Source organism: Mercenaria mercenaria, chromosome 2, assembly GCF_021730395.1.
Source record: "Mercenaria mercenaria strain notata chromosome 2, MADL_Memer_1, whole genome shotgun sequence".
NCBI lineage: Eukaryota > Metazoa > Mollusca > Bivalvia > Venerida > Veneridae > Mercenaria > Mercenaria mercenaria.
Genome location: NC_069362.1, coordinates 86,133,844 through 86,158,447, shown reverse-complemented (window position 1 = coordinate 86,158,447; position 24,604 = coordinate 86,133,844). Strand labels below are relative to the sequence as shown.

Here is a 24,604-nt window from a genome sequence, read left to right as displayed (position 1 = left end):
ATTATAATTATCAAGTGGCAAAACTGGTACTATTTAGCCTTACTGCCCCTACATGAATACGCATCAAAACCACTTGCAATAAATGTTTTGAAGCTGGTGTTATTTGTAATAATCACTAGATTCCCACTCAGTAGCAACATGTCAAGCCCGCCAACTGTCAAAAGGACTAACATTTATGATACTATTTGACAGCAACAGAAATGACTGCGGCAAACATTTCTGCCAAGTTATTTAAGAACACCTCCATCCACGGCTAAGCTACAGCCCAGACAAGAGAAACTGCATCAACTTTTGACCTTTGACCCCTAAGTGTGACATTGACCTTTCAACTACTTATGCCTGACAGACTGTCTCATTGAGGCAAACAATTGTGCCAAGTTATTTAAGAATCCCTTGATCCATGGATAAGTTACAGCCCAGACAAACAGACGCACGCACATACACTGAACCACGATTGTGACAACTTAAGGGGGAGCAAAAAAGTGGTCTCATAAGACAGATGATCTTTTAATACAGGTTCAATCTACATGAAATGCACTATAGATGGACCTAAAACTAATGGTCTTTTAACACAGGTTTTTTGCTCAATACAGGACAGTCTGGTGGTCTCTTAAGCTGGTTTGACTGTATGTCAAGCTCACTGCCAGTGGGCACCACAAAAATGATTATATCCAAAATTTCTCCTGATATTTAACTTTTTCAAGTTAATTAGGATAGACAGGGAAAAACTATCACTTCTGAAGTAACATGTAAAAGATTTCTTATTTCTCATGGTAAGATGACCAATTAAGTCCCCACCTGGAATGGATGGAACTTATTTTCAGTCAAACTCATGCTAGGTGTCATATTTACCTCTACAGCATCCGCTTTTTGGCAATACTGCTGGTAACAGTACCAATTTAAGTACCGCCAAGAACTGAACACAAGCCAGACAAGCCGGGACATCAGTCACTACCAGAGATCAAACACTAGACATAGCACGGTAGTGTAACACTAAACATAGCATGGTAGTTTAACACTAGATATAGCACAGTAGTTTAACTTGATAACTGTGCCTCGTAAGTGATATGCTTTACTATGAAGATTTGTCACAGTAAAAATCAAGAGATTTTCTATAAAATGATGTGATCAGGATTTTGGTCAGGAGACTGTATGCTATAACAAGGAAGAATTAATCCATTTTTGTTATTTTATTGTTATAATCAGAAAATTACACACAAAGCAAAAATGATTTTAAAGGTTACTTTAATCATCAACTGATAACAATTCAAAACATAATTAATTTCAAAGAAACTGTATATTTTACCAAGATACCTTGAAAACAAATGTAGCATGAATATGTAGGATCTATAATTCTAAATCTGCTGTTTTCTTTTTCTCTCTCCCTGGAATGGAGACAAATAAGTGAGAAAAAACATGCATCTGTATAGCGGGAATAATATAAATAAAATCTTGTTGTCAGCCTAAACAGTTGTAATTTCATTTCAGTCTGCCTTTTTACAAAGTTGCAAATGAGATGGTAAATGCATACAATATATAAATCCCATATCTTGCATGCCAGACAGTTTTTTTCTGTGTATTTGCCACTGCTGGAAAAACTCATCTTACACTCCAGGGTGTAAGACGACTCCCATGCTGTAATTGATGAATGAAATCAGTAGCTGAAGAGTCTTGTTACCTACTAAACAGTTCCCCTTGAGGCAAGTATTTCCAACTGCATCTTCAACTAGTGATACATTCTTATAATACATCCCTCAATTGAGGGATGTGACAATTTCAAAGAGTCTAAATAACACTTTTCACACAGTTATCCGCCCATTTCTTATCATTAAAATCATATTTAACCCTACAATGTCTTTCCTTTTAACTCCAATAATTTTCCACCGGAGATTATTTAACAAAATAACTTTGCAACACTTCTCAAAATATTTTGGACCAATGCATGTCTGCTAAGGAACTTTGCTACAAAACCTGAAACCATTTAGGACTTTTTCTTTAACTTGCAACAATGATCACTACGTATATATAAAACTTTTTATCTGCATAAACATTAGAACTATAAATAAAGACAGTAGAAGGTAAAACTTCAAATTCAACAATTTTAACAAGACATGGTACAGAATTTTTTTAAATACATTCCTTCAATACAAAACTGACTTGCTACATAACAAACGATACAAACAGAAAACAATTTGCTCACCCGAACAGATCCCAGTTTTCATGGCCCCTCTTACTGGGAGGCCAACCCATGTTAATTTTGTAACGTATACACAGGAAAAAATCCCTCAATCCATGTAATGTTTCTGCTTACAATTTCCTTATCATTAATGTATTTTCATAAAATCAAAAGCGTTTGGAAGGTGGGAAAACAAGCACTTCATGGCAAGACATTTCAAGTTCTTTCTTCCTATTTTTATCTCTGTTGGCCCCTAAAAGATATAAAGCAGATCTATGATGAACAAACTTGAGAAAGGTCCATGCAAGGATGCTTTTGACAAAGTTTTGTGAATATTTATCAAGTCGTTTGCGAGTTGTTTCTTCTCTTATTAGCTCTGGCAGCCCTGATTTATAGTAAAGTGGAACCATTCGAAAACATGTGAGAAAGGTCCAACTGAGAGGGTTGTTTGCATCTATCAAGCAGTTCATGCAACCAAGTTGTTTTACAGTTGTTGGCTCTGATGCAGTCAAATAATGCAATTAAAATGAATTTGAAAAAGATCTTTGGATCATTGCAAGGAGGATTTGAGAAAGATCTTTGCATCATTGCAAGGAGAATTTGAGAAAGATCTTTGCATCATTGCAAGGAGAATTTGAGAAAGATCTTTGCATCATTGCAAGGAGGATTTTCAGTCCGTTTTTTTCAAGTTCAATAAGGTCTTTAATTGAGCCGCGCCATGAGAAAACCAACATAGTGGCTTTGCCACCAGCATTGATCAAGACCAGCCTGTGCATCCGCACAGTCTGGTCAGGATCCATGCTGTACGCTAACAGTTTCTCTAATTGCAATAGGCTTTGAAAGCGAAAGCATGGATCCTGACCAGACTGCACGGATGTGCAGGCTGGTCTGGATCCATGCTGGTCGCAAAGCCACTTTGTTGGTTTTCTCATGGCATGGCTCAAATGGTTTTTCTTTTTTAGTTCTGCTGGTTGTAGAGTAGGCAGTTAAGCTGAATGAGTTTAATACATTTGAGATGTTCATACTAAAAAACTTCTGAATGTAAAAATTGTTGAAAATAGCTTAATAAATTTGATGAAATTTCATTTGCTAATAGACTCTATCTTGATTTTTTTATCTTTTCATCTCGGTATGTATTGTGTAAACCGTAATACTTCCAACTAGGGCTATTGTATTTATGTTTCTATGTATCACACACATCAAAAAATATAAGTGAACTGAGGCAAAAAAGTTTGTTAAAACACAGAGAAATATTGAAGAAAACAGGAGGGTCATTGACCCTATAGTGCTCACCTGTGTACAAGGCTTCAAGTGTGTTTGTATAAGTACAGAGTTGGGTTTCTTCTATGTTAGCTTATATTATATACATGTCACACATATTTTTGAACCTAGGGCAATAATTTGAACAATTGCGGTAGACATTACAAATCTGATATCACACGCGAAATATCAAGGCTCTAGCTATTATTGATTTAGAGAAGATTTTCAAAGTTTCTTTTATGGAGGAGAGTCAAACTCTTGTATCACATTCTAAATATCAAAGCTCTAGAAGAAAGGATTTTTAAAGTTTGATAGCTGAAAACCTATTTTTAACCAAAAAGACCCATATGTTCAATGAACCGGAACCATTTCAACAATTTTGAAAGAGGGCTACAAAGAGATCATTTGTGTAAAGTTTCATTAAAATCCATTCAGTGGTTTTGAAGATGTTGTTAAAGAAATTGTTGGTGAAAAGTGACCATGTACTCTGGCAGCTATGTTTTTTGACAAATCAGAAAAATTTGAACACTATTTGCAGAAGGTCATACAAAGACAATTTGTGTGAAGTTATTTTAAAATCAGGCCATTTGTTTTATATAAGAAAATTTCTACTATATACATAAAGGGAAAAGTGACCATGCCCCCTGGCAGCCATGTTTTTTGGGGAATCAAAATAATTTGAACAATCTTGGCAGAGGGTCATACAAGGACCATTTGTGTAAAATTATTCTAAAATCGGGCCTGCAGTTCCACACAAGAAGATATTTTAAATTTCCACTCTCTCTACATATATAGGGAAAAGTGACTACGTCCCCTGGCAGCCATGTTTTTTGACGAATCGGTATAATTTCAGTATAATTTGAACAATCTTGGTAGAGTGTGACATAAGGATCATTTGCGTGAAATTATTTCAAATTTGGACCATCTGTTTAGGAGGAGATGTCGTTCGAAGACTTTTCTATTTTTTTTGCTCTGGCAGCCCCTATGTGCAACCAAGCAGGACCATTTGAACAACTTTGGCAGAGGACCATCCAAGGAACATCCATGCCAAGTTTCATCAAAATCCATTCAGTGTTTTTGGAGATGTCTTTTAAACACAATTGTTGACGACGGATGCAAGCATGACAGACACAGCGTGATCACAATAGCTAACCATAGCATTGCTCAGAGGAGCTAAAAACTGGCAAAACTGCAAGAAAAAGAAATACAAATGTACAAGGCTGACAAATTAATCATGTACAGTCCTAATAATGATGGTGTTTCCTCCAGAGAACTGCTCTCCTTGTAATGCTTGTTGCACAATCTCATACGTAGCTTTGTCGAGAGATTGTTCACTCACTGCTGTCATAGAAACCTCTGATTCTTGTGCTTTTCGACTGGCTCCCTGCATTGTCTGCAGACTGGGTAAAGTCATCCCTGACTGACTGTGTCCAGCTGCTTCCTTCTGACATGCTTCTGTGAAACTGCGTAAATTTGCTCCGGACTCGGCTGGAACAGTTATAACTTTCTGTGTTAGTGCTGGCATCTCTCTAGTGATCACAGTCACTGCTGTATTTGGCTGAACATTTAACTTATCTGTGGTCTCTGCAGCTGCTGTAGAGTCTTCTCTATGATTCTCTCTGTCATGCTTTTCCAATTCTCTGCCAGTTGCAAATTTCTGTTTGCAAACTTTGCAAACGAAATCTTTAAATATTTTGTGTTCAGACTGGAGATGTTTTTTCAGGGACACTTCATATCTAAAAGTTTCTGGACAGTACTGACAGTGAATATCTCGTACTCCTGTGTGCATTTTTGTGTGACGTACACAATGAGACTTCCTAGTAAACAGTTTACCACAGTGTTGACAAGCGTATTTTGTTTGGTCGTTATATCTACGTTTGTTTTTTTTCTCTTCCTCATCATCATCTTCATACATTCTCCTGCGTCCAAAATGACAGTAAATGTCTACAATCTCTCCACACACGCATGTGACTTGTCGTTTAGTTTTCATGTCCATTCCTTCTGGCCAAGGAACAGACTCTATCACATATTCCTGACAGGCCTCACATCTACGTGTATGAACAGCTAGCATGTGACTCTCTAGTGCAGAACTCGTATTGAAAGCCTTTGGACAAACACTACATTTGTGGTCCTTTTGTCTGTAATGTATTCTTTTAATATGTGCCACAAGATTTCCTCTACCTATCAAAGTTTTGCCACAATGCTCACACGGAAATGGTGTGATTTTTGACAAAGGTCTTTTCTTCTTTGGTCGTTTTTTCAATTTGACAGGAGCAGGTTTGTTTTTTACAGCCGCCTCCATCAAGAATTTTAAAGTGTCAACAGTCTGTTCTGGAAGAATTTCCTCCATATCACTGTCTCCATAACAATTGTCCAACAGATCAGATTTTAAGCTGAAGTCTGGGTCTTCAGTACATTTTTTTCCAACTCCATTCAATTCCACATGTATGGTATCAAAGAGGTCACTGTACTCATTAATGTAGACTATGACCTGAAATAAAGGAAAGTTCCAAAAGTTACAGCATTCTATTGTGCAATTAGGTTAAATGTTTGAGCTTACAGAACTTTAATGGCATTTTACAATACATGTATTTAACCCTTACCCTGCTGAATTTCCATAATGAACTTTCAATTTGGACAGTACCATTAAGTGTTAAAAGGGGTGATTACCAAAAATATACTGATTAAAGCAAACAGTACAGAACATGATCAGACTGTGCTGATCATGATCTACACTGGTCGCAAAGGCAGAATATATAATGTTCAGCATGACAAGGGTTAAATACAGTGGTAAGGTAACTTTTTTTGTGTTTCAATACCAGCACTAACTCGTTTTTCAAATGGAAATGTCTTCTGAACATGAATCACATGTGATGGGATGAATGACTCATGACATACATGCATTACCTTCTCTCATACTGTCACAGAGTGTAGTCCTGGAAATCCAGAGACCTTCCCTACTGAACTAACCAGAAACCATTGCAACAATAAATGTCAATGAAAGTGAATAAAATCTGAAATGAACTATGCCTGTCTGACAAAATCATCTGGCTTGTCAGGACTTGTTACTTCTGAAGGTAATTTTAAAAGATCAAAATCTTACATTTCCTTAAAGTGTGATCAGTATGTAATTAAATTTTCAAACATCAACAAGCAGGCCATGATGACTGATTGATCACAAGATTACAGTCTAACAGATTGCATGAACAATTTGAGTACAGAATTTCGAGCAGACAATGTCCGTGAAATTATTTTGAAACAGGCTCAGCATTTTTGGACAGGTACCGGTATCCATTATAAGAATATTGGAATGACTGTAAACATGTATGAAAATGTGACTACCCCCACTGCTGGCCATGTTTTCCACAAACTGGAATAATTTGAACAAGCTTTGTATAGGGTCACCAAAGGAACATTTCTTCTATATTATTTTGATTTCATAGAGACCAACATTGACCAAATTTCATGACAATAATATAAATCAGACTAATCATAAACCAAGTTTTTCAATGATTTGACCCTGTGACCTAGTTCTTATCCTAAATTTTAAACAGGCAAACATTCTGATAAAGTATCATGATGATCAGTGTGAACGTGCCCGTTCAGTGTTAACTAGGTCTTTCTATATTTTGACATAGATGTCACAGAGACAAACATTCCTACAAACTTTTATGACGATTAAGAAGAGAATGAGTGTTAACAAGAATTTTCTATGATCTGACCTAGACCTAGTTAAGGCCTCAGGTAACACAGTTTCAAATCTGATCTAGATTGCATAGACAAACACTCTGACAATGTTTTATAAAGATGTGAAGAAAAGTGTGGTCTCTATAGTTGTGTTTTTAAAACAAGGTTTTCCTATTAACTGACCCAGTGGCCTAGTTTTTGACCCGGGAAGATCCCGTAAACAATTCATTTGAGAATGTATTGAAGGAACAAATCTGACCAAGCTTCAATGATCTCCAGAGTATTAACAGAAAGTATTGATGGTGGACACTGAGCCTTCAAAGAAGCTCAAAATGAACCACAAACAGTATTGTTTTCATATAAAAGCATCACACAGTATAGAAAGACCCTGCTCGGCATGGGTCTTGTACTGGTATGTCATTAAACACTAACACACTGTCCTTTTCAGTACTTCTGTAGACTGTTGTTTTTCAGCCAGAACAAAGGAACATATTAATGAAATATATAGAATTTTCTCAAATAAATAAAATTCGGTTTCATGACCAATGGCCAATTTTCATACACACTGGACAAAAACTAACTCTACAAAGGTCCTGAAAAGCACAGTAATGCTTTATTTATTTACACACTCCTTACTATTAACACAAGAACAATATGTAAGTTTCAATTTTGAAAGTGATATAGTCCAAATTTTTTCAAGTATTTCAAACCAGTTGAGCATAATGTACAATTTCATTGCTACATGCTGTCCTTACCTAAGTTTTTTATGGATCCTCTTCTGTTGAATAACCTTCATTCATGTTATATCAGCTCTTCAATGTCATCCAATTCTATTTTAATATTCTTTTGATATTATACAGGACAGTGCTATATTTAACCAAAGATTTGCTCCAAGCACTTGCTTTAAACAGCTTAACTAGTGTGACCATGTTCTGAAGATCAAGTCTGTACAAAACAAAACTCTAAGGGCCACCTGGTGTATGCCTCTACAATGAGACTCGAAAATAACCATACAAGTTAAAATTGTCTTTAAACTGAACAGAACCCCAAAATATAATTTTAAAAAAAACACACACAAAAAAAAAAAAAAACAAGATCGCTCACCAGAGTTGATCTGGCCTAGTGACATAGTTTTAGACCCACATGACCCAGTTTCAAACTTGACCTGGAGATCATAAAGACAAACATTCTAACAAAGTTTCATAAAGACACGATAACAACTGTGGCCTCTAAGAGTGTTAACAAGCTTTTCCTTGGATTTGACCAGGAGACCTAGTTTTTGACCCAACATGACCCAGTTTCGAACTTGACCTAGAAATCATCAAGACAAACACTCTGACCAAGTTTCATAAAAACTGGGTCACAACTGTGGCCTCTAGAGTGTTCACAAGCTTTTCCTTCGATCTGACCGGGTGACCTAGTTTCTGACCCCACATGACCTAGATTTGAAATTTACCTAAGGATTATCAAGACAAACATTCTGAACAAGTTTCATAACAAGAGGACCATGATGGTCCTGAATCGCTCACCTATCCCCACATGACCCAGTGTTGAACTGAGTATGACGTCATTATTTCTATTATTTGACATAGTGACCTAGTTTTTGAGCACATGTGACCTAGATATCATCAAGATAAAAAATTCTGACCAATTTTCATGAAGATCTATTGAAAAATATGGCCTCTAGAGAGGTCACAAGGTTTTTCTATTATTTGACCTAATGGCCTAGTTTTTGAAGGCACGTGACCCACTTTAAAACTTGACCTAGATATTATCAAGGTGAACATTCTCACCAATTTTCATGAAGATCTCGTGAAAAATATGGCCTCTAGAGAGGTCACAAGGTTTTTCTATTTTTCGACCTACTGACCTAGTTTTTAACCCCACGTGACCCAGTTTCGAACTTGACCTAGATATCTTCAAGGTAAACACTCTGACCAATTTTCATGAAGATCCATTGAAAAATATCGCCTCTAGAGAGGTCACAAGGTTTTCCTATTTTTAGACCTACTGACCTAGTTTTTGACCGCACGTGACCCAGTTTCGAACTTGACCTAGATATCATCAAGGTGAACATTCTGACCAATTTTCATGAAGATCCATTGAGAAATATGGCCTCTAGAGAGGTCACAAGGTTTTCTATTTTTAGACCTACTGACCTAGTTTTTGAACCCACGTGACCCAGTTTCGAACTTGACCTAGATATCATCAAGGTGAACATTCTGACCAATTTTCATGAAGATCCATTGAGAAATATGGCCTCTAGAGAGGTCAAAAGGTTTTCTATTTTTAGATCTACTGACCTAGTTTTTGACCCCACATGACCCAGTTTCGAACTTGACCTAGATATCATCAAGGTGAACATTCTGACCAATATTCATGAAGATCTCATGAAAAATATGGCCTCTAGAGAGGTCACAAGGTTTTTCTATTTTTAGATCTACTGACCTAGTTTTTAACCCCACGTGACCCAGTTTCGAACTTGACCTAGATATCATCAAGGTGAACATTCTGACCAATTTTCATGAAGATCCATTGAGAAATATGGCCTCTAGAGAGGTAACAAGGTTTTTCTATTTTTAGACCTAATGACCTAGTTTTTGAACCTACATGACCCACTTTCAAACTTGACCTAGATATCATCAAGGTAAACATTCTGACCAATATTCATGAAGATCTCATGAAAAATATGGCCTCTAGAGAGGTCACAAGGTTTTTCTATTTTTAGACCTACTGACCTAGTTTTTGAACCCACGTGACCCAGTTTCGAACTTGACCTAGATATCATCAAGGTGAACATTCTGACCAATTTTCATGAAGATCTTATGAAATATATGGCCTCTAGAGAGGTCACAAGGTTTTTCTATTTTTAGACCTACTGACCTAGTTTTTGATGGCACGTGACCCAGTTTCGAACTTGACCTAGATATCATCAAGATGAACATTCTGACCAACTTTCATAAAGATCCCATGAAAAATGTGACCTCTAGAGTGGTCACAAGCAAAAGTTTACGGACGCACGGACGGATGATGGACATCGCGCGATCACAAAAGCTCACCTTGTCACTTTGTGACAGGTGAGCTAAAAATTGAGTCACAACTGTGGCCTCTAATGTTCACAAGCTTTTCCTTTCATCTGGCCATCTGACCTAGTTTTTGACCCTAAATGACCCGGTTTCGAACTTGACCTGGAAATCATCAAGACAAACACTCTTACCAAGTTTCATAAAGACTGAGACACAACTGTTGCCTCTAGAGTGTTCACAAGCTTTTCCTTTCATCTGACCTACTGACCTAGTTTTTGACCCCACATGACCCAGTTTTGAACGTGACCTAGAGGTCATCAAGACAAACATTCTGATCATAAATATTGAGTCAAAACTGTGACCTCTAGAGTGTTCACAAGGCAAATGTTGACAGACGCCGCACACCAGACAATGACTGGTCACAATAGCTCACCCCAAAAACATCTGAATTGAAGATGAGTATGCAACATTCATTCACATGCTCCAGTCTCAAATCTTACACAGCAAAATCCCAAATGTTCCATTTTTGTCATAAGCCAAGTTGCATCTAAATCTAGCATACAAGAGGGTCATGATGACCCTGGATAACTCACCTGAGTAATCTGAGCCACATGTTTCAAATGGCAAACTGATGCTAAAATATTAAGAAGGTAGGTCAGTAGGTCACATTCATGGTAACTGAAAATCAAGTTTTAAGATCGGTGTACAAAACTGTACATGTCATCCAAATTTCAAGGCTGTTTCTTAAACAAGTGCTGTCTGCAAGACAGCCAATGCTCGACTAGGTATTGCTAACGCCGACACCAGGGTGAGCAGAATAGCTCAGACTATTCTACGAATAGTCGAGCAAATTACATTTAAACAAGCTGAAATAATTTTTGATTATACAATCATTTTTGTGGCCAGTATCTACTCATTTGCAACGAAATAATCCTATTTCAAGAAAACATGGATAAATCAAAAGGAATTTTAAAATAATTTCATATTTAGCCACAGATTGGGGGGATTAGTCTACAGTCGCTTTTAATCAATGGAAAATAAAAACAGAAAAATGACATTATGTTTATATTTAATATATTTAAATCAAAATTACAAACATTTACACATTAAAACAGAGACAAGATACCTCTTCATAAGATGTGTACAAAACATTACAAATATCTTCTGATACAGCCTGTACTAGAATTTAAGCTTGCATCACATAATGCTTGTGAAAAATGAAAAATGCAAGTGCAAACAATGTAATGGAAATGATGGCAATTTTCATTTCTTTCAACTTTCAATCTTCAGTAAACATGGTAAATATGCATTCAATGACAATAATTTTACAAAGTATGCATTGATTGATGTTTTTATATAGTGTGCATATTTCATGTATTGGGCAGACTCGAGTTTGCCAATTTTTATCATGTGGTGTTAATTTATCTACATTCTTTTGCAATCCAATATACAAAATATATATTTTGAGGTGAAATTTCTTAAACTAGCAAAAAGTTTGGAGTGCTTATATGAAATCCTCTTCAAAGGAATGAGGCAACATACTCAAACTGTTTATCAATCCTAATTATGTATGTTATTATAATTTGGTGATTTTTTACTATAATGGTGAATTCTGTTTTCAAAAATTTCCTCATATGTAACTAAAGTAACAAGAGGGCCATGATGGCCCTATATCGCTCACCTGTTATCATTGCACTTGAGGACCAAGAAGGTCCTCAGAAAAAATATCTAAGTCCAAAGGACAGGAACAACAAAGGGAAGAAATTAAACCAGCTAGAACTGTCACAGGAGTGACTCATACCCCCACCATACGGTCTTGTCACAGAAGAATGGCAACCATAAGAAATCTTAAAAATACTTTGGAGTACTTCATCCTGGGCTTCCACATATAAGTAATACTAGTATAATACTAGTATAATACTAGTATAGTAATACTAGTAAATATAATAAATCTCTAATATTAGAGATACACTAAAAGTGAATACAAAAAAGTGTCTTACCGACCCATGTTACCACAGAAAGATGTTTTTACTTTTTACATAGGACTTATAATAAAAAAGTTAGAAAAATACCTAAAATATTGAAAATCTAAAAGTAGGATTTCTAAAAATAGACTTATTCCTGAAATTTAAGGGGAAGAAACTCAGTACAAAAGTTAAAAAAGGTTACTTCCCTTTGGCTCTAAGCCAATCAGAATGAGATATAGTGAAAATACATCAAATTTAACCTTAAATTCTAGGTAAAAGGGGACACAATTCAAGAAAAATTAGTGTCAGAGTTATGCACCTTGTGTCACATGATGTGGGTGATGAGGTGGAACATCTATTTTAAGTCTGAATCAAATCCATTCAGTAGTAACTGAGATATAGTGAAAATACATCAAAATTAACCTTAAATTCTAAGTAAAAAGGGGCATAATTCATGAAAAATTGGTGTCAGTTATGCACCTTGTGTCACATGATGTGGGTGATGAGGTGGAACATCTATTTTAAGTTTGAATCAAATCCATTTTGTAATAATTGAGATATAGTGAAAATACATCAAAATCAACCTTAAATTTAAAGTAAAAGGGGACATAATTCATAAAAAATTTACGTCAGAGTTAAGCACCTTATGTCACATCATCTTGATGATGAGGTGGAACAACTATTTTAAGTTTTAATCAAATTCATTTAGTAATAACTGAGATATAGTGAAAATACAACAAAATTAACCTTAAATTCTAAGTAAAAGGGGGCATAATTCATGAAAACTTGGTGTCAGAGTTATGCACCTTGTGTCACATGATGTGGGTGATGAGGTGGAACATCTATTTTAAGTTTGAATCAAATCCATTTAGTAATAACTGAGATATAGTGAAAATACAACAAAATTAACCTTAAATTCTAAGTAAAAGGGGACATAATTCATGAAAACTTGGTGTCAAGAGTTATGCACCTTGTGTCACATGATGTGGGTGATAAGGTGGAACATGTATTTTAAGTTTGAATCAAATCCATTTGGTAATAACTGAGATAATAGATTTCGGGACGGGACGCGACAAAACTGACTCCTATATACCCCCCTCAAACATGTTTGCGGGGGGGGGGGGTATAAAAAGAAAAAAAATTCTTACAAGGTAGATTTATGTCAAAATACACATAAAAATTGGAGGTACCATCCATGTTGTACCACATAAAAGTGGTCTTGGTTTTTCCATACGGCCAATAATAAAAATGTTCCTAAAAACAAGCTATTTATAGTAACGTTAAAGGGAAGTAATTAAAAAAAAATGATTGTAAGTTAACAAAAGAAGGATCTGCCAAATAAATCTGTTGACATAAATGAAATTTCAGATCAGTATCTTCATTAGTTACAGAGATATACCCATTTTAATTTGAAATAAAGGAAGGTAATTTGACATAAAATCAGTCCATAGTTATCTACCCTGATTGGCTCAGTCCAACTAATGACAATAATGAAATTTCAAATAAGTCCTATAAGTACTTACTGATATAAATTCATTTTGATTACAATCAGGGGAGGTAATCAGATATAAAATAACTCTGGAACCTATGAATGGATCTGATTTGTCATGGAATCCAAGATTTATTGTTGTTGAAGATATTTTGGAAGTTTGTATCAAATCAAACCATAAATGAAGTCTCTATATGGCTGCAAAAGCCAAAACAGCCAATTTTGGACCTTTAAGGGGCCATAACTCTGGAACCCATGAAGGAATCTGGCCAGTTCAAGAAAGGAACCAAGATCTTGTGGTGATACAAGTTTTGTGCATGTTTCGTTAAAATCAAATCATAAATGAAGCTGCTATTGTGCAGACAATGTCAAAATAGCTAATTCTGGCCCTTTCAGGGGCCATCACTCTGGAACCTATAAAGAAATCTGGCCAGTTCAAGAAAGGAACCAAGAACATATGGTGATACAAGTTGTGTGCAAGTTTGGTTAAAATCAAATCATAAATGAAGCTGCTATTGTGCAGACAAGGTCAAAATAGCTAATTCTGGCCCTTTCAGGGGCCATAACTCTGGAACCCATAATGGAATCTGACCAGTTCAAGAAAGGATTCGAGATCTTATGGTGATACAAGTTGTGTGCCAGTTTGGTAAAAATCAAATTATAAATAAAGCTGCTATTGTGCAGACAATGTCGAAATAGCTAATTTTGGCCCTTTCAGGGGCCATAACTCTGGAACCTGTAATGGGATCTGGCCGGTTCAAGAAAGGAACCGAGTTCTTATGGTGATACAAGTTGTGTGCAAGTTTAGTTAAAATAAAATCATAAATGAAACCATTATTGTGCAGACAAGAAATTGTTGACGGACGGACGCACGAGACGGACGGACGGACGACGGATGATCACAAAAGCTCACCTTGTCACTACATGACAGGTGAGCTAAAAAAAAAAAAATTGTCTCAGTGAGGAAGACAAGCCAAAGACTGCATTTAAGTACAAGTGCAGCATTTTATTTCCAAAGCGGAAGTCTTATCATCAAATGTACATAATATCCTAAATGAATTAAATATATTCATTAACTAAAACTACCATCTTTATATACATATACACAGTCCAATGATATTGTAAACCTGATCATTGTCAGTTTGTTACTATGTTGTTGTCAATCAAACACTGCTGTTAACAAATAATAACTTAAATATAAATTGACAAAAAACAAACAAACAACATAATTCCATTTTCAAAGGTTCAATAGAAAGACTTAACATACAAACACTTTTCAACCGTTATTTTATAATATTATCTGCATGCATTTTCAATCTATATCATTTCTGGATTTTCCTGCTTATTCCATTTCATCCACTGGTAATTGTTTTATAATTATAGACATATTTCCTTCCTGTGCTACAACCTGTCCATCATGTATAACCTGCTGAACTATTCGAGCTGCCTCTGAATCTCCTACAGGGTGACCCTCTTCTGTGGTCAGTGTCATCTGACCTCCCTCTCCCCGAGTAACTACCACCTGTCCGCTCTCACTTACAACTAGACTTGTCCCCTCTCCTAACTGAGTTATCTGTCCATTGTGCTGTTCTTCTTCGCCCTCGTCCTCACCTTCCATTATCTCCTCCATCTGCTGCTCCAGGTCAGCTGTGTCATTTCCTTTCTCCTTCACTATCATGACAACATTCTCTCCTATTGTCAAGTTCTCCTGAGCATGATATTTTACATAATGAACCTTTAAAGCTGTTTCATTACTATAGTTCTTTCCACAGATTTCACAAACATGTTTAGTTATACCATGTTCCGTCTGCAGATGCTTCTTCAGAGATGATTCATACGAGAACTGACTGCCACACAATTCACACTCTATACCTTTGTAGTCTGTATGTGCACGGGAATGGCGTTCACAGTTTGATTTTTTCATGAACAATTTACCACATGTACCACAAGCATACTTGGTCCCTGTGTTCGACTTCCTTCTGGACTCTGGTTCTGGCAGGTTGCCATCCTCGTCTGGTTCATCGTCGCGGAGATACTGTCTTTTGCGCCCAAATGTGCTGTAAATGCTAACAATGGCACCACAAGTGCAGATAACATCTCTCTTCATCCTCATATCCATACCAGAGTTCCATGGCACTGACTCCACAACATACTCTTGGCATGCTTCACATCTTCTTGTATGCACAGAAAGCATATGACTTTCTCGAGCAGTTCCTGACCAAAACCCTTTTCCACAAATAGTGCATTTTTTATCTTTCTGCTTTAAGTGAACACGTCTTATATGAGATTTAAGATTACTTTTCCCTGCTAAATGTACTCCACAATGTTCACAAGGGGTTGGCATTGTCTCAGACAACGGCTTTTTGCTTTTCTTCTTTCTTTTAAGACCTGAATTAGGAAGTGAGTTCGGGAAATCTTTAGATCCAGCCTTAATTCCAGCTGCCAGCTTTGGTGTTTTCACAGTAGAAATAACATTTGGATCAAAGTCTGGATCTGTCTCGTCCATAAAACTATTTTCTTCTTCATCTTCCGCTTGAGCATCGAGGTCAAGATATTCCATGTCAGAGTCATCCATATCCTCATTCTTTACTTTATCAAAACCAACACCTTCTACTTCTACAGTGACCTTAGTATCCGCATTTTCTTCCTCCAGACAAACTGTCACCTGAAATGGCTGCTTTACTTAAGTTGGTGAAAATACACGAAACAAACTCCAATGACTGTATCATTGAGTTTGATGCTTTTGTTTCTGGCATACTGTGCTTTTCATGACCTTTGTAGAACACAAGCTGTTTCAACAGGTTAAGTTTTTAACAATGAAATTTTGCATAAATATCTGAAAAAGCATGGCAAACTCCACACAGAGTTCACTTTTGAAATACCATCAACAGTTGTTGTCATTAAAAAGCACAGTAGACCGAAACTTATGTTTTCAGGATATTACAATGCAAAAATGTCTCCCATTATTTAGAAGTAGGACCATTTTTGTCGCAAAGAAGAAACTTTACTATTTAAAACTATACAATGAAATTTTACAGAATAAGTTCCATATGCTTTTAAGGAAAATGCAACATACGCAAAAATAAATCAAGGTATTTCAAAACCAATCTCTGTGTAACAGATACCCCACTTGTTACAGAATTCTACAAAATTTCATTGTTTAAACTGATGTTTTGAAATATTATGGTATCATACCTGTATCAGCTTTTCCTTTGTAAGGAGACCACCAGCCATCTCATCCAGTTCTTGTATCAGCAGTACAGCTAGACTCTCTAGGTTATCTGAGCTCATTAAAACAGTCTTCTCAATGCTAACTGGTACCTCTTCTGATGTTTTCACCTTCACTCTACAATAATGTGCACATCATTAATGGACATTTCATAACTGGCATCAATTTCATGTCAATCAACTTTGGCAATCAAGAAAGTTTTACTGCAAGAAATACCTTCTAAAGACTTCTGTATTACAATATGAAGGTTTACACTAACAGAAGAGGATGTTTTACCACTCTATGTCCAACACAATCCAATACAATGAGTACTTCCTAGAACTATGACCAGTACTTGTTACCTCGTAAGGGATTGTGCATACCATCACCATATTACCCTCCCCTGGAGACTTAAATTCTCTAAGCTCTGCATTATGTGTAAGGCTGTTTACGCCTACATAAATATGTCTGCAAATATTTAAGGCAACTGGGAAAAGCAACAGCCAGAAAACTTTTATAACATGAAAGAATACTATCTCTGGTGAGGCATGTCATGAATACTGATCCAACTTCACTACTTGCCAAGGACACCCTTTTCATATAAATTTAGATGAATATATGCACAACATACCTCTTCAGGATAGGTGTACTCAGTTCTGCCAAGATGTTGATAATAGCATTTTCATCGTGTCCTGCAAATATTTAATAACTTGTATGAATTTTATCACAATAAAAAGATTTCTTCTTCTATTTTACAGAAGTTAACATTTCTTAGAGTTTCAGGGCAAACTAAATGCACTTTACAAAAACAGATTTTCGTTTGCTTTGAAATTAATATTTATAGTATCGGAAGGCTGTTAAGTATAAAGAAAACATTCAGCATTGAAGGAATAGCTGATACTTCAACCAAATAATGCTTAATAATAAGTCACATTAAAAAAGTTTGATAGTTTAATGATTTTCAGAAGTTTAAATAATAATGAAAACATTCTAAACTTGTACACCATGAACAATTTCCTATTATGTTTAGGCAAATTCAATTTTTTTCAAAAATGCAAATTTCTGGAAATCATCTTACCAGTTTCATAATCGCTTCCAGTATCCTCCTCCTCTGAAATATACATAGTAAACAATCTAGTATTATACAGTGAAATAACATTATCAGTCAATGACTTTCATATAATTTTCTCACCTAAGAGTCAGAATATTCTGAATAAATTACCAATGAGATAATCTTGTCTCCCATCTTTTGACCTGCACGTGTTACTAACTACAATATTTAAATAAGCCATTTATTTGGTGCAATTTCACATATATAAACATGAGAATGGTAAATGGAACGGTGAGAAAATATATCTACAATTCGGATGTGGACGAGAAATCCCATCCTCACCCTGAGGCATATCCTCGGGTGTGTTTTTCTTATCCATAGCTTGTGGGGTGGTAGATTCACTAAATTCATATCTGCAGTATTCTTACAAATACTCATTAGAAATCTTCATACAGAAACTTAAAATCCTGACTTAAAATTAGTTATAAGCTCTTGCAAAATATGTAAAAGCAGGAAAGTTAACAGGTAAAGGCTGTAACAAAAAACAGACTGAGCCTGCAGACATCAAACCTGTGATTGTAGACATTAAGCTTGCATGCTGTCTAATAAGCCACTACCTTATAAATAACTGTACACAACAATACTATAACCTACAATAGCTGGCATAACATACCTGACTTTTTGCCTTTCTTGAGTGTGCTCATACCTTCTTTGTATTTCTGAGTGAATTTCCTTTTCCTGCAATACATTATTGTAAACTGATAATTGCATAGAGGTAATACACACGTTTTGTAAACAATCTATACAAAATATTAAACCAAACGGTCTGTATGAATCTCATAGAATGAAACCTTCAATACTCAACTTCAGCAACGCTTTGAATCAACAGAAGACGTCGCAAAACAGATGCAGATGCCAGGTCGAGTAGGATAGCTCTCCATATACTTTGCATAGACAAGCTGGAAACAGCAATTACTGTGAAATCATTTTTATTCGCGTAGGACAAATTTTCGCGTATTTCGCGCTAGGACCAATGCAAGAATTTAAGACCGCGATATTATTATTTTTTAATTATATTTTTTTATTTCTATTGAAATGCGCAAATTAAAGCCCGCGCGAAACAGTCCTTTCTCACGTTTGCGTGAAATTTCATGTCAGCGAATTTAAATGATTTCACAGTATTAAATTACAGATTGCAAAGTAAGCATCTCTCTTACAGTCTTGCACAGCCTTCAATCCTCTTTATACTCCTTTTCATGAAGAGTAGGAAACACAAGTTCTACGAAGACAACTTAACTGACCTGGTAGATCTTGTTGATGGTGTAGACAAAACAGAGCCAGTTCCCTCCTTACTCTTGGACTGGTTTGCAGCTTCAACTAATAAATCAAACTTGGTACCACCACTAGAGCCATCACCTACAACAGTCCACTTGTTTGGTTAACTTCTATTCATTTCTTTAACTATTAAAGAATATACTTAATGAATGTCTTCTCAGTCAATAGCCACAACTTTTGCCCAAAGTCTCACAGTTTTTTACTATTGACTGGTACGTTATTTAGTGTTTTGTTAAATGATATCAGAAGTAAATTTCAAACCTTCTTCTCTCAAGTGTTGACAAACATTGCAACCGGCGTCGAAAATAGCACAAACTATGGACAGGCAATTTTTATACAAGAAGTCAAGCAACAATCTTTCCTTTACATAAACAAAGTCAAAGCGTACAAAATCACAAGCTAGTCCAATGTCATTCACATGAGACTTTGATTTCACTGATATACGATACTTTCATAGATAAATATTGACATGTTGGATTGTAATTGAAAGTAACTAGCACCTATCACTGGCACAAACTGACTTATTTCACAAGTTGAACAAGATTCTACTTCTTTGTTTATCATCATTAAATAAAATCATTTCATAAACCATATCAAGAGCAATCATGCAAAATATAAGTAGAAACAAATGTCAGAATTTTTCAGCCATTTATACTGACAATATTCCTTTCATTTTGCTGTTATAGCAATATCTTGAAAATCTATATTGGGTTTAATCTTACATAAAGCTATAGTATATTAGATAGACAATTTCCTTTGTTCTAGTAAGTCTCATGTATTATAACCTTACCTTTCTCCTGTACAGCCAGTTGGGAGGCAACTACCCTACCAACTAGAGCAGCAAGTTCTTCCTCTGTAATGTCTCCAGCCAACTGTTTTGGTACTGTTACAGTTAATATTGGGGCCCCTGTAAAACATACATGATTTTTATCTTACAGTGATCTGATTTTGAATTTAAGTTAAACCTGCAAACTTTTCGGTCATATGTCAAATTTCCAGTTTCTGATGGCATACACAATCCCAGGTGCCAGATAGAACAAACAACCTTGTCCTTCCATAAGTGACATGACGTTCTTGGCAGAGAACACAAACGAACTAATTCAGCAGTCTGATTATCCTCTGCTACTGCAAAACAGCAGGGACAAATATAGCTAAAGTGATAAAACATAACAAATCAACAACATTTATCATCTTTATTTCTGTAAGATCACTTACCTGCAGATTGTGCAGTCCGCTGTTTGAATGTTGAGGATCGAGGAGTTGAGAATGTATCAAAGCCTGTATGGGATGATGCGGCTGAATCAGCATTTCGACCTCCTCCTATATGACAAAGATTTTTCAGACACTCTGAATCTTAAGTAAGAGGCAAAGCTGCTCTATCAGCATTTATTGACTACAAAGCAAATCTGTTCATACTGCAAGCCCAATACAAACAAGAGCTGTCGGAGGACAGCAACGCTCGACTATTTAACAGCCTTGTTGCTTGAATGAATAAGAAAGTCGAAAAAGGGGCATAATTTAGTAAAAAAGTAAAATAGGGTTATGGAACCTGCATAGTGCTTATCAGCTCATGACAGTGGACAAGTGTATGAAGTTTCAATCCATTCCCATTAGTGGGTACTGAGATACCAGCTTACATATAAGAATTTAACCCAAAAACTCCTAAGTTGAAAAAGGGGCATAATTTTGTAAAATGCAAAGTTGAGTTATTGACCCTTTGCACTGCATGTCATATCATGACAGTGAACAAGTATGTGAAGTTTCAATCCTTTCCCATTAGTGGATACTGAGATACCAGCTTACATACAAAAACTTAACCAAAAATTTCTATGTTGAAAAAGGGGCATAATTTTGTAAAAAAGCAAAATAAAGTTATGGGACCTGGTTTGTGCATGTCAGATCATGACAGTGAACAAGTGTGTGAAATTTCAATCCATTCTCATTAGTGAGTACTGAGATACCAGCTTACATACAAAACCTTAACCAAAAAATTCTAAGTCGAAAAAGGGGCATAATTTTGTGAAAAAGCAAAATAGAGTTATGGAACCTGTGCAATGTAAGTCAGTTTATCACAGTAAATAAGTGTGTGAAGTTTCAATCCATTCCCACAAGTGGTTACTGAGATACCAGCTTACATACAAAACCTTAACCAAAAATTTCTAAGTCAAAAAAGGGGCATAATTTTGTAAAAAAGCAAAACAGAGTTATGGAACCTGTGCAATGTAAGTCAGTTTATCACAGTGAATAAGTGTGTGAAGTTTCAATCCATTCCCACAAATGGTTGCTGAGATACCAGCTTACATACAAAAACTTAACCAAATCGGGACGCGGACGCCGACGCATGGGCGAGTCCAATAGCTCTATTATTCTATGAATAGTCGAGCTAAAAACTCAATCGAAATCAACTTGCAAAAGACATTCTTGTTTCATGAAGTATAACAAAAAGGTGAGATAGACAACAAAATCATCATCTGCCCCATTGCAAGTCCCAATCTACAACCTGATCATGCATTCAAGTACATAGTAGGGCGATTCAGAACACAAATTCAACAAAAGAGAAAAAGCTTAAATCCCTAAAATATAATTGAAACATAAAATGACAAACAGAATATAGTTTTGCTCATAAACCAGTCCATTTTCATGTCCTAGATTAAAAAAAACAAATTGCAAATATTATTTTATAGAACTATATAAAAGTCTCTTTAACATATAACATTAACAATAAACAGTAGACTCACTTTTTTCTTTTTTGCAGAACTTGAGAAAATTCTGTGCCAGGTTCTTCTGTTCTGATACGAACCATTCACCACTGGGTGATCCGAAGTGAGAACAAGAGTTGTCATCAAGGTTTACAGTCAATATTGCAATCTCTTCACCTCGCTCTCGCAACTGCTCCATCTGAAAGATAATTTGGCATTACTAACTTATATTATCTGCTTTTAATATTTATAAAATACCAGAAATTGTTTTGGGGGTTAATAAGGTGTAATGCACAATCTGCAAAAATTATGTTTCATATCAATGTTGTCAGTGCCAGTCTTATTTAATTTCTTATATTTTCTTGCCACAAGAAAACCTTTGAAGTTCACAAGTTTAAAGACTTGCATAATTATGTATTAGACCCTTTTTAAAAAAAAAATCATTTTCCTTGTCATTAAAATACAGAAGCTGTCCATCACCGTCAGCCTCTTTCATAAGGAAAAACAACTCTTTTAATTTCAAAATATTATAACAAATCAAAATTTTGTAATGGCAATGACAAAACTTTAACCAAATTTTCAAAGTCAAAACAATCTGAACTGAATTCAACTAAGATTCCCCATGTGTACAGTACTTGGTTATTTGATGAGTAGGATGTCTTAAGTTTTTATGCAATAATTGTCTTTGAATAGACAAACTAACAATGGTACATACATGAAGGTTAATAAGATTAAAGCTGATTATTATGTTGTATCTCTATAAGGTCCACTTAAATCTTACCAGGTCCCTCATCTGTCTCTTTATGACAACTTTCACTGCCCACTTGAATTCATCTGAGTCTTCCATTACTGTTCCTGAATTTCCAAATACAATCTGTAGCAATCTGTAAAAGATTTTCCTTTGTTACAGTTAGTAAATTCTTTTTCAGTTCTATCCATGACTAGTCTTAGTCTAGATCTATATCACAATTTATGAATTATGGTGAAATCCCGTCCGACCTGTCCAACAAACAAGAGCTGTCCATAAGAAAGCTAGTGCTCGGCTATTCAAATCGTTGTCACAGAAGCAGGAATATTAACCTAATGTTCAAATCGTTGTCACAGAAGCAGGAATATTAACCTAATGTTAAAATATCAATAGAGTTTCAAACAAAACTTTAACCAGAAGTTTTCTAAGTCCAAAAGGGGGCATAATTTGCCCAAAATACATGTCAGAGTTATGGGACTTGACCCAGTGAGCTTGGTTATTGGCCTAGAAAAGAAAAAATAAGTTTCAAAGCTATATATGCTTTTAAATGATAGCCATATGTACAGTTCTACTTGCACGCAAAACTTTAACCAGGATTTTCAAAGTCAAAAAGGGGGCATAATTTGGCCAAACTGCATGTCAGAGTTATGGGACTTGATGCTATCACCTAGTTTCATAACCCTGAAGCCACAAGTGAAGTTTCAATTGTTTTGGAGATAGAAACTTGCATGTAAAACTTTAAACTCCAAAAGGGGGCATAAATTGGCCAAAATACATGTCAGAGTAAAGGGACTTGACCTTGTGAGATCAAGAAACAAGAGCACCGGCTTGCGGGTGCAGACGCTCATCTGATTTTTTTTACTCCATATAATAGAAATATTGTCCTACCCATGATTTTCTAAGTCTAAAAGACCCATAATTCTGGCAAAAAGTGATGTAGAGTTACAGTACTTGCTGTGCAGCTTTTAATGGCGAATAACTGCTCCAAGATTTAAGGTTTAGAATTAGGCTTTGAGAAACAAAAATCAAACAGCACCAAATCATAGGAAGAAATAGGTGTTTAACATGAAAATTGCACAGCATGTAAAACATGTATATTACCTTACGAAACATGTGTCAGTATACTGATATACCATTGAATTCCGGAAAAGGACTGCCTAAAGGGGCCCCACTTCCGGACAGTCAAACACCTTTAAAAACTCACCATTTTCAAAGAACTGTTACACATGTTTGTTTTGATGCATTTGCAATAGAGTGCGAGTAGTGAAAATTCACCTAACAAAGTGGAACACAGTTTTCAGCAATTGTTTATCTTTATTTCTTTACAAATGGCATTCATTTTCAAAGGGAGAAAACTTTTCTCGACTGATATTCAAAATATTCGGAAAAAGTTGTCTCCTTTGAAATAAATGCCATTTGTACTTAAAATATTCGGAAAAGTTGTCTCCCTTGAAAATGAATGCCATTTGTAAGAAATAAAGATAAACAATTGCTGAAAACTGTGTTCCACCCCATATGTAAATTTCACACTCGCACGCTATTGCAAATGCATCAAAATGAACAGGTGAACAGTTCTTTGTAATGTGAGTTTTAAAAGGCGTTTGACTGTCCGGAAGTTGGGTCCCTTTAGGTAGTCCTTTTCCGGAATTCAATGTTTATATCAGAATCCTGGCACTTGTTTCGTAAAGTAATATACATGTTTTACATACTGTTCAATTTTCATGTCAAACAACTCTTTCTTTCTATGATTTGGTGTTGTTTGATTTTTGTTTCTGAAAGCCTAATTCTAAGCCTTAACGTAATAGCTTTGACCATTGAGGAGGAAAGCTGACCTAAACCCAAAACTTGACCAAAAATTCTGATATTTTCTACGTCCAAAAGGGGCAATAAATTCTTGCAAAAAGCAAAATGGAATTATGTTTCTTGCTGTACAGAGTAAGCTATTGATGGTAGACAAG

At 35.7% G+C, this 24,604-nt stretch overlaps 1 protein-coding gene across 4 annotated transcripts in view; it reads right to left on the bottom strand.

Moving 5' to 3' along the window:
- LOC123564489 (myoneurin-like) overlaps nt 1-24,604 on the bottom strand; it is a 41,472-nt gene that overhangs the window by 10,478 nt on the left and 6,390 nt on the right. For 2 of the 4 annotated variants that reach the window (XM_053537132.1, XM_053537133.1), the window contains exons 2-10: nt 22,680-22,782; nt 21,938-22,097; nt 20,415-20,519; nt 19,990-20,106; nt 19,166-19,280; nt 18,538-18,602; nt 17,892-17,924; nt 17,445-17,505; nt 16,801-16,951 (exon numbers count right to left, since the gene is read on the bottom strand). In XM_053537132.1, the coding sequence (XP_053393107.1) occupies nt 16,801-16,951; nt 17,445-17,505; nt 17,892-17,924; nt 18,538-18,602; nt 19,166-19,280; nt 19,990-20,106; nt 20,415-20,519; nt 21,938-22,097; nt 22,680-22,745 (873 nt within the window). In that variant the 5' untranslated portion in view covers nt 22,746-22,782. Of the gene's footprint in view, nt 1-1,175; nt 5,928-11,206; nt 16,271-16,800; nt 16,952-17,444; nt 17,506-17,891; nt 17,925-18,537; nt 18,603-19,165; nt 19,281-19,989; nt 20,107-20,414; nt 20,520-21,937; nt 22,098-22,679; nt 22,783-24,604 lie in introns of those variants that run through there. The other 2 variants (XM_053537135.1, XM_053537134.1) reach the window with 2 other exon arrangements.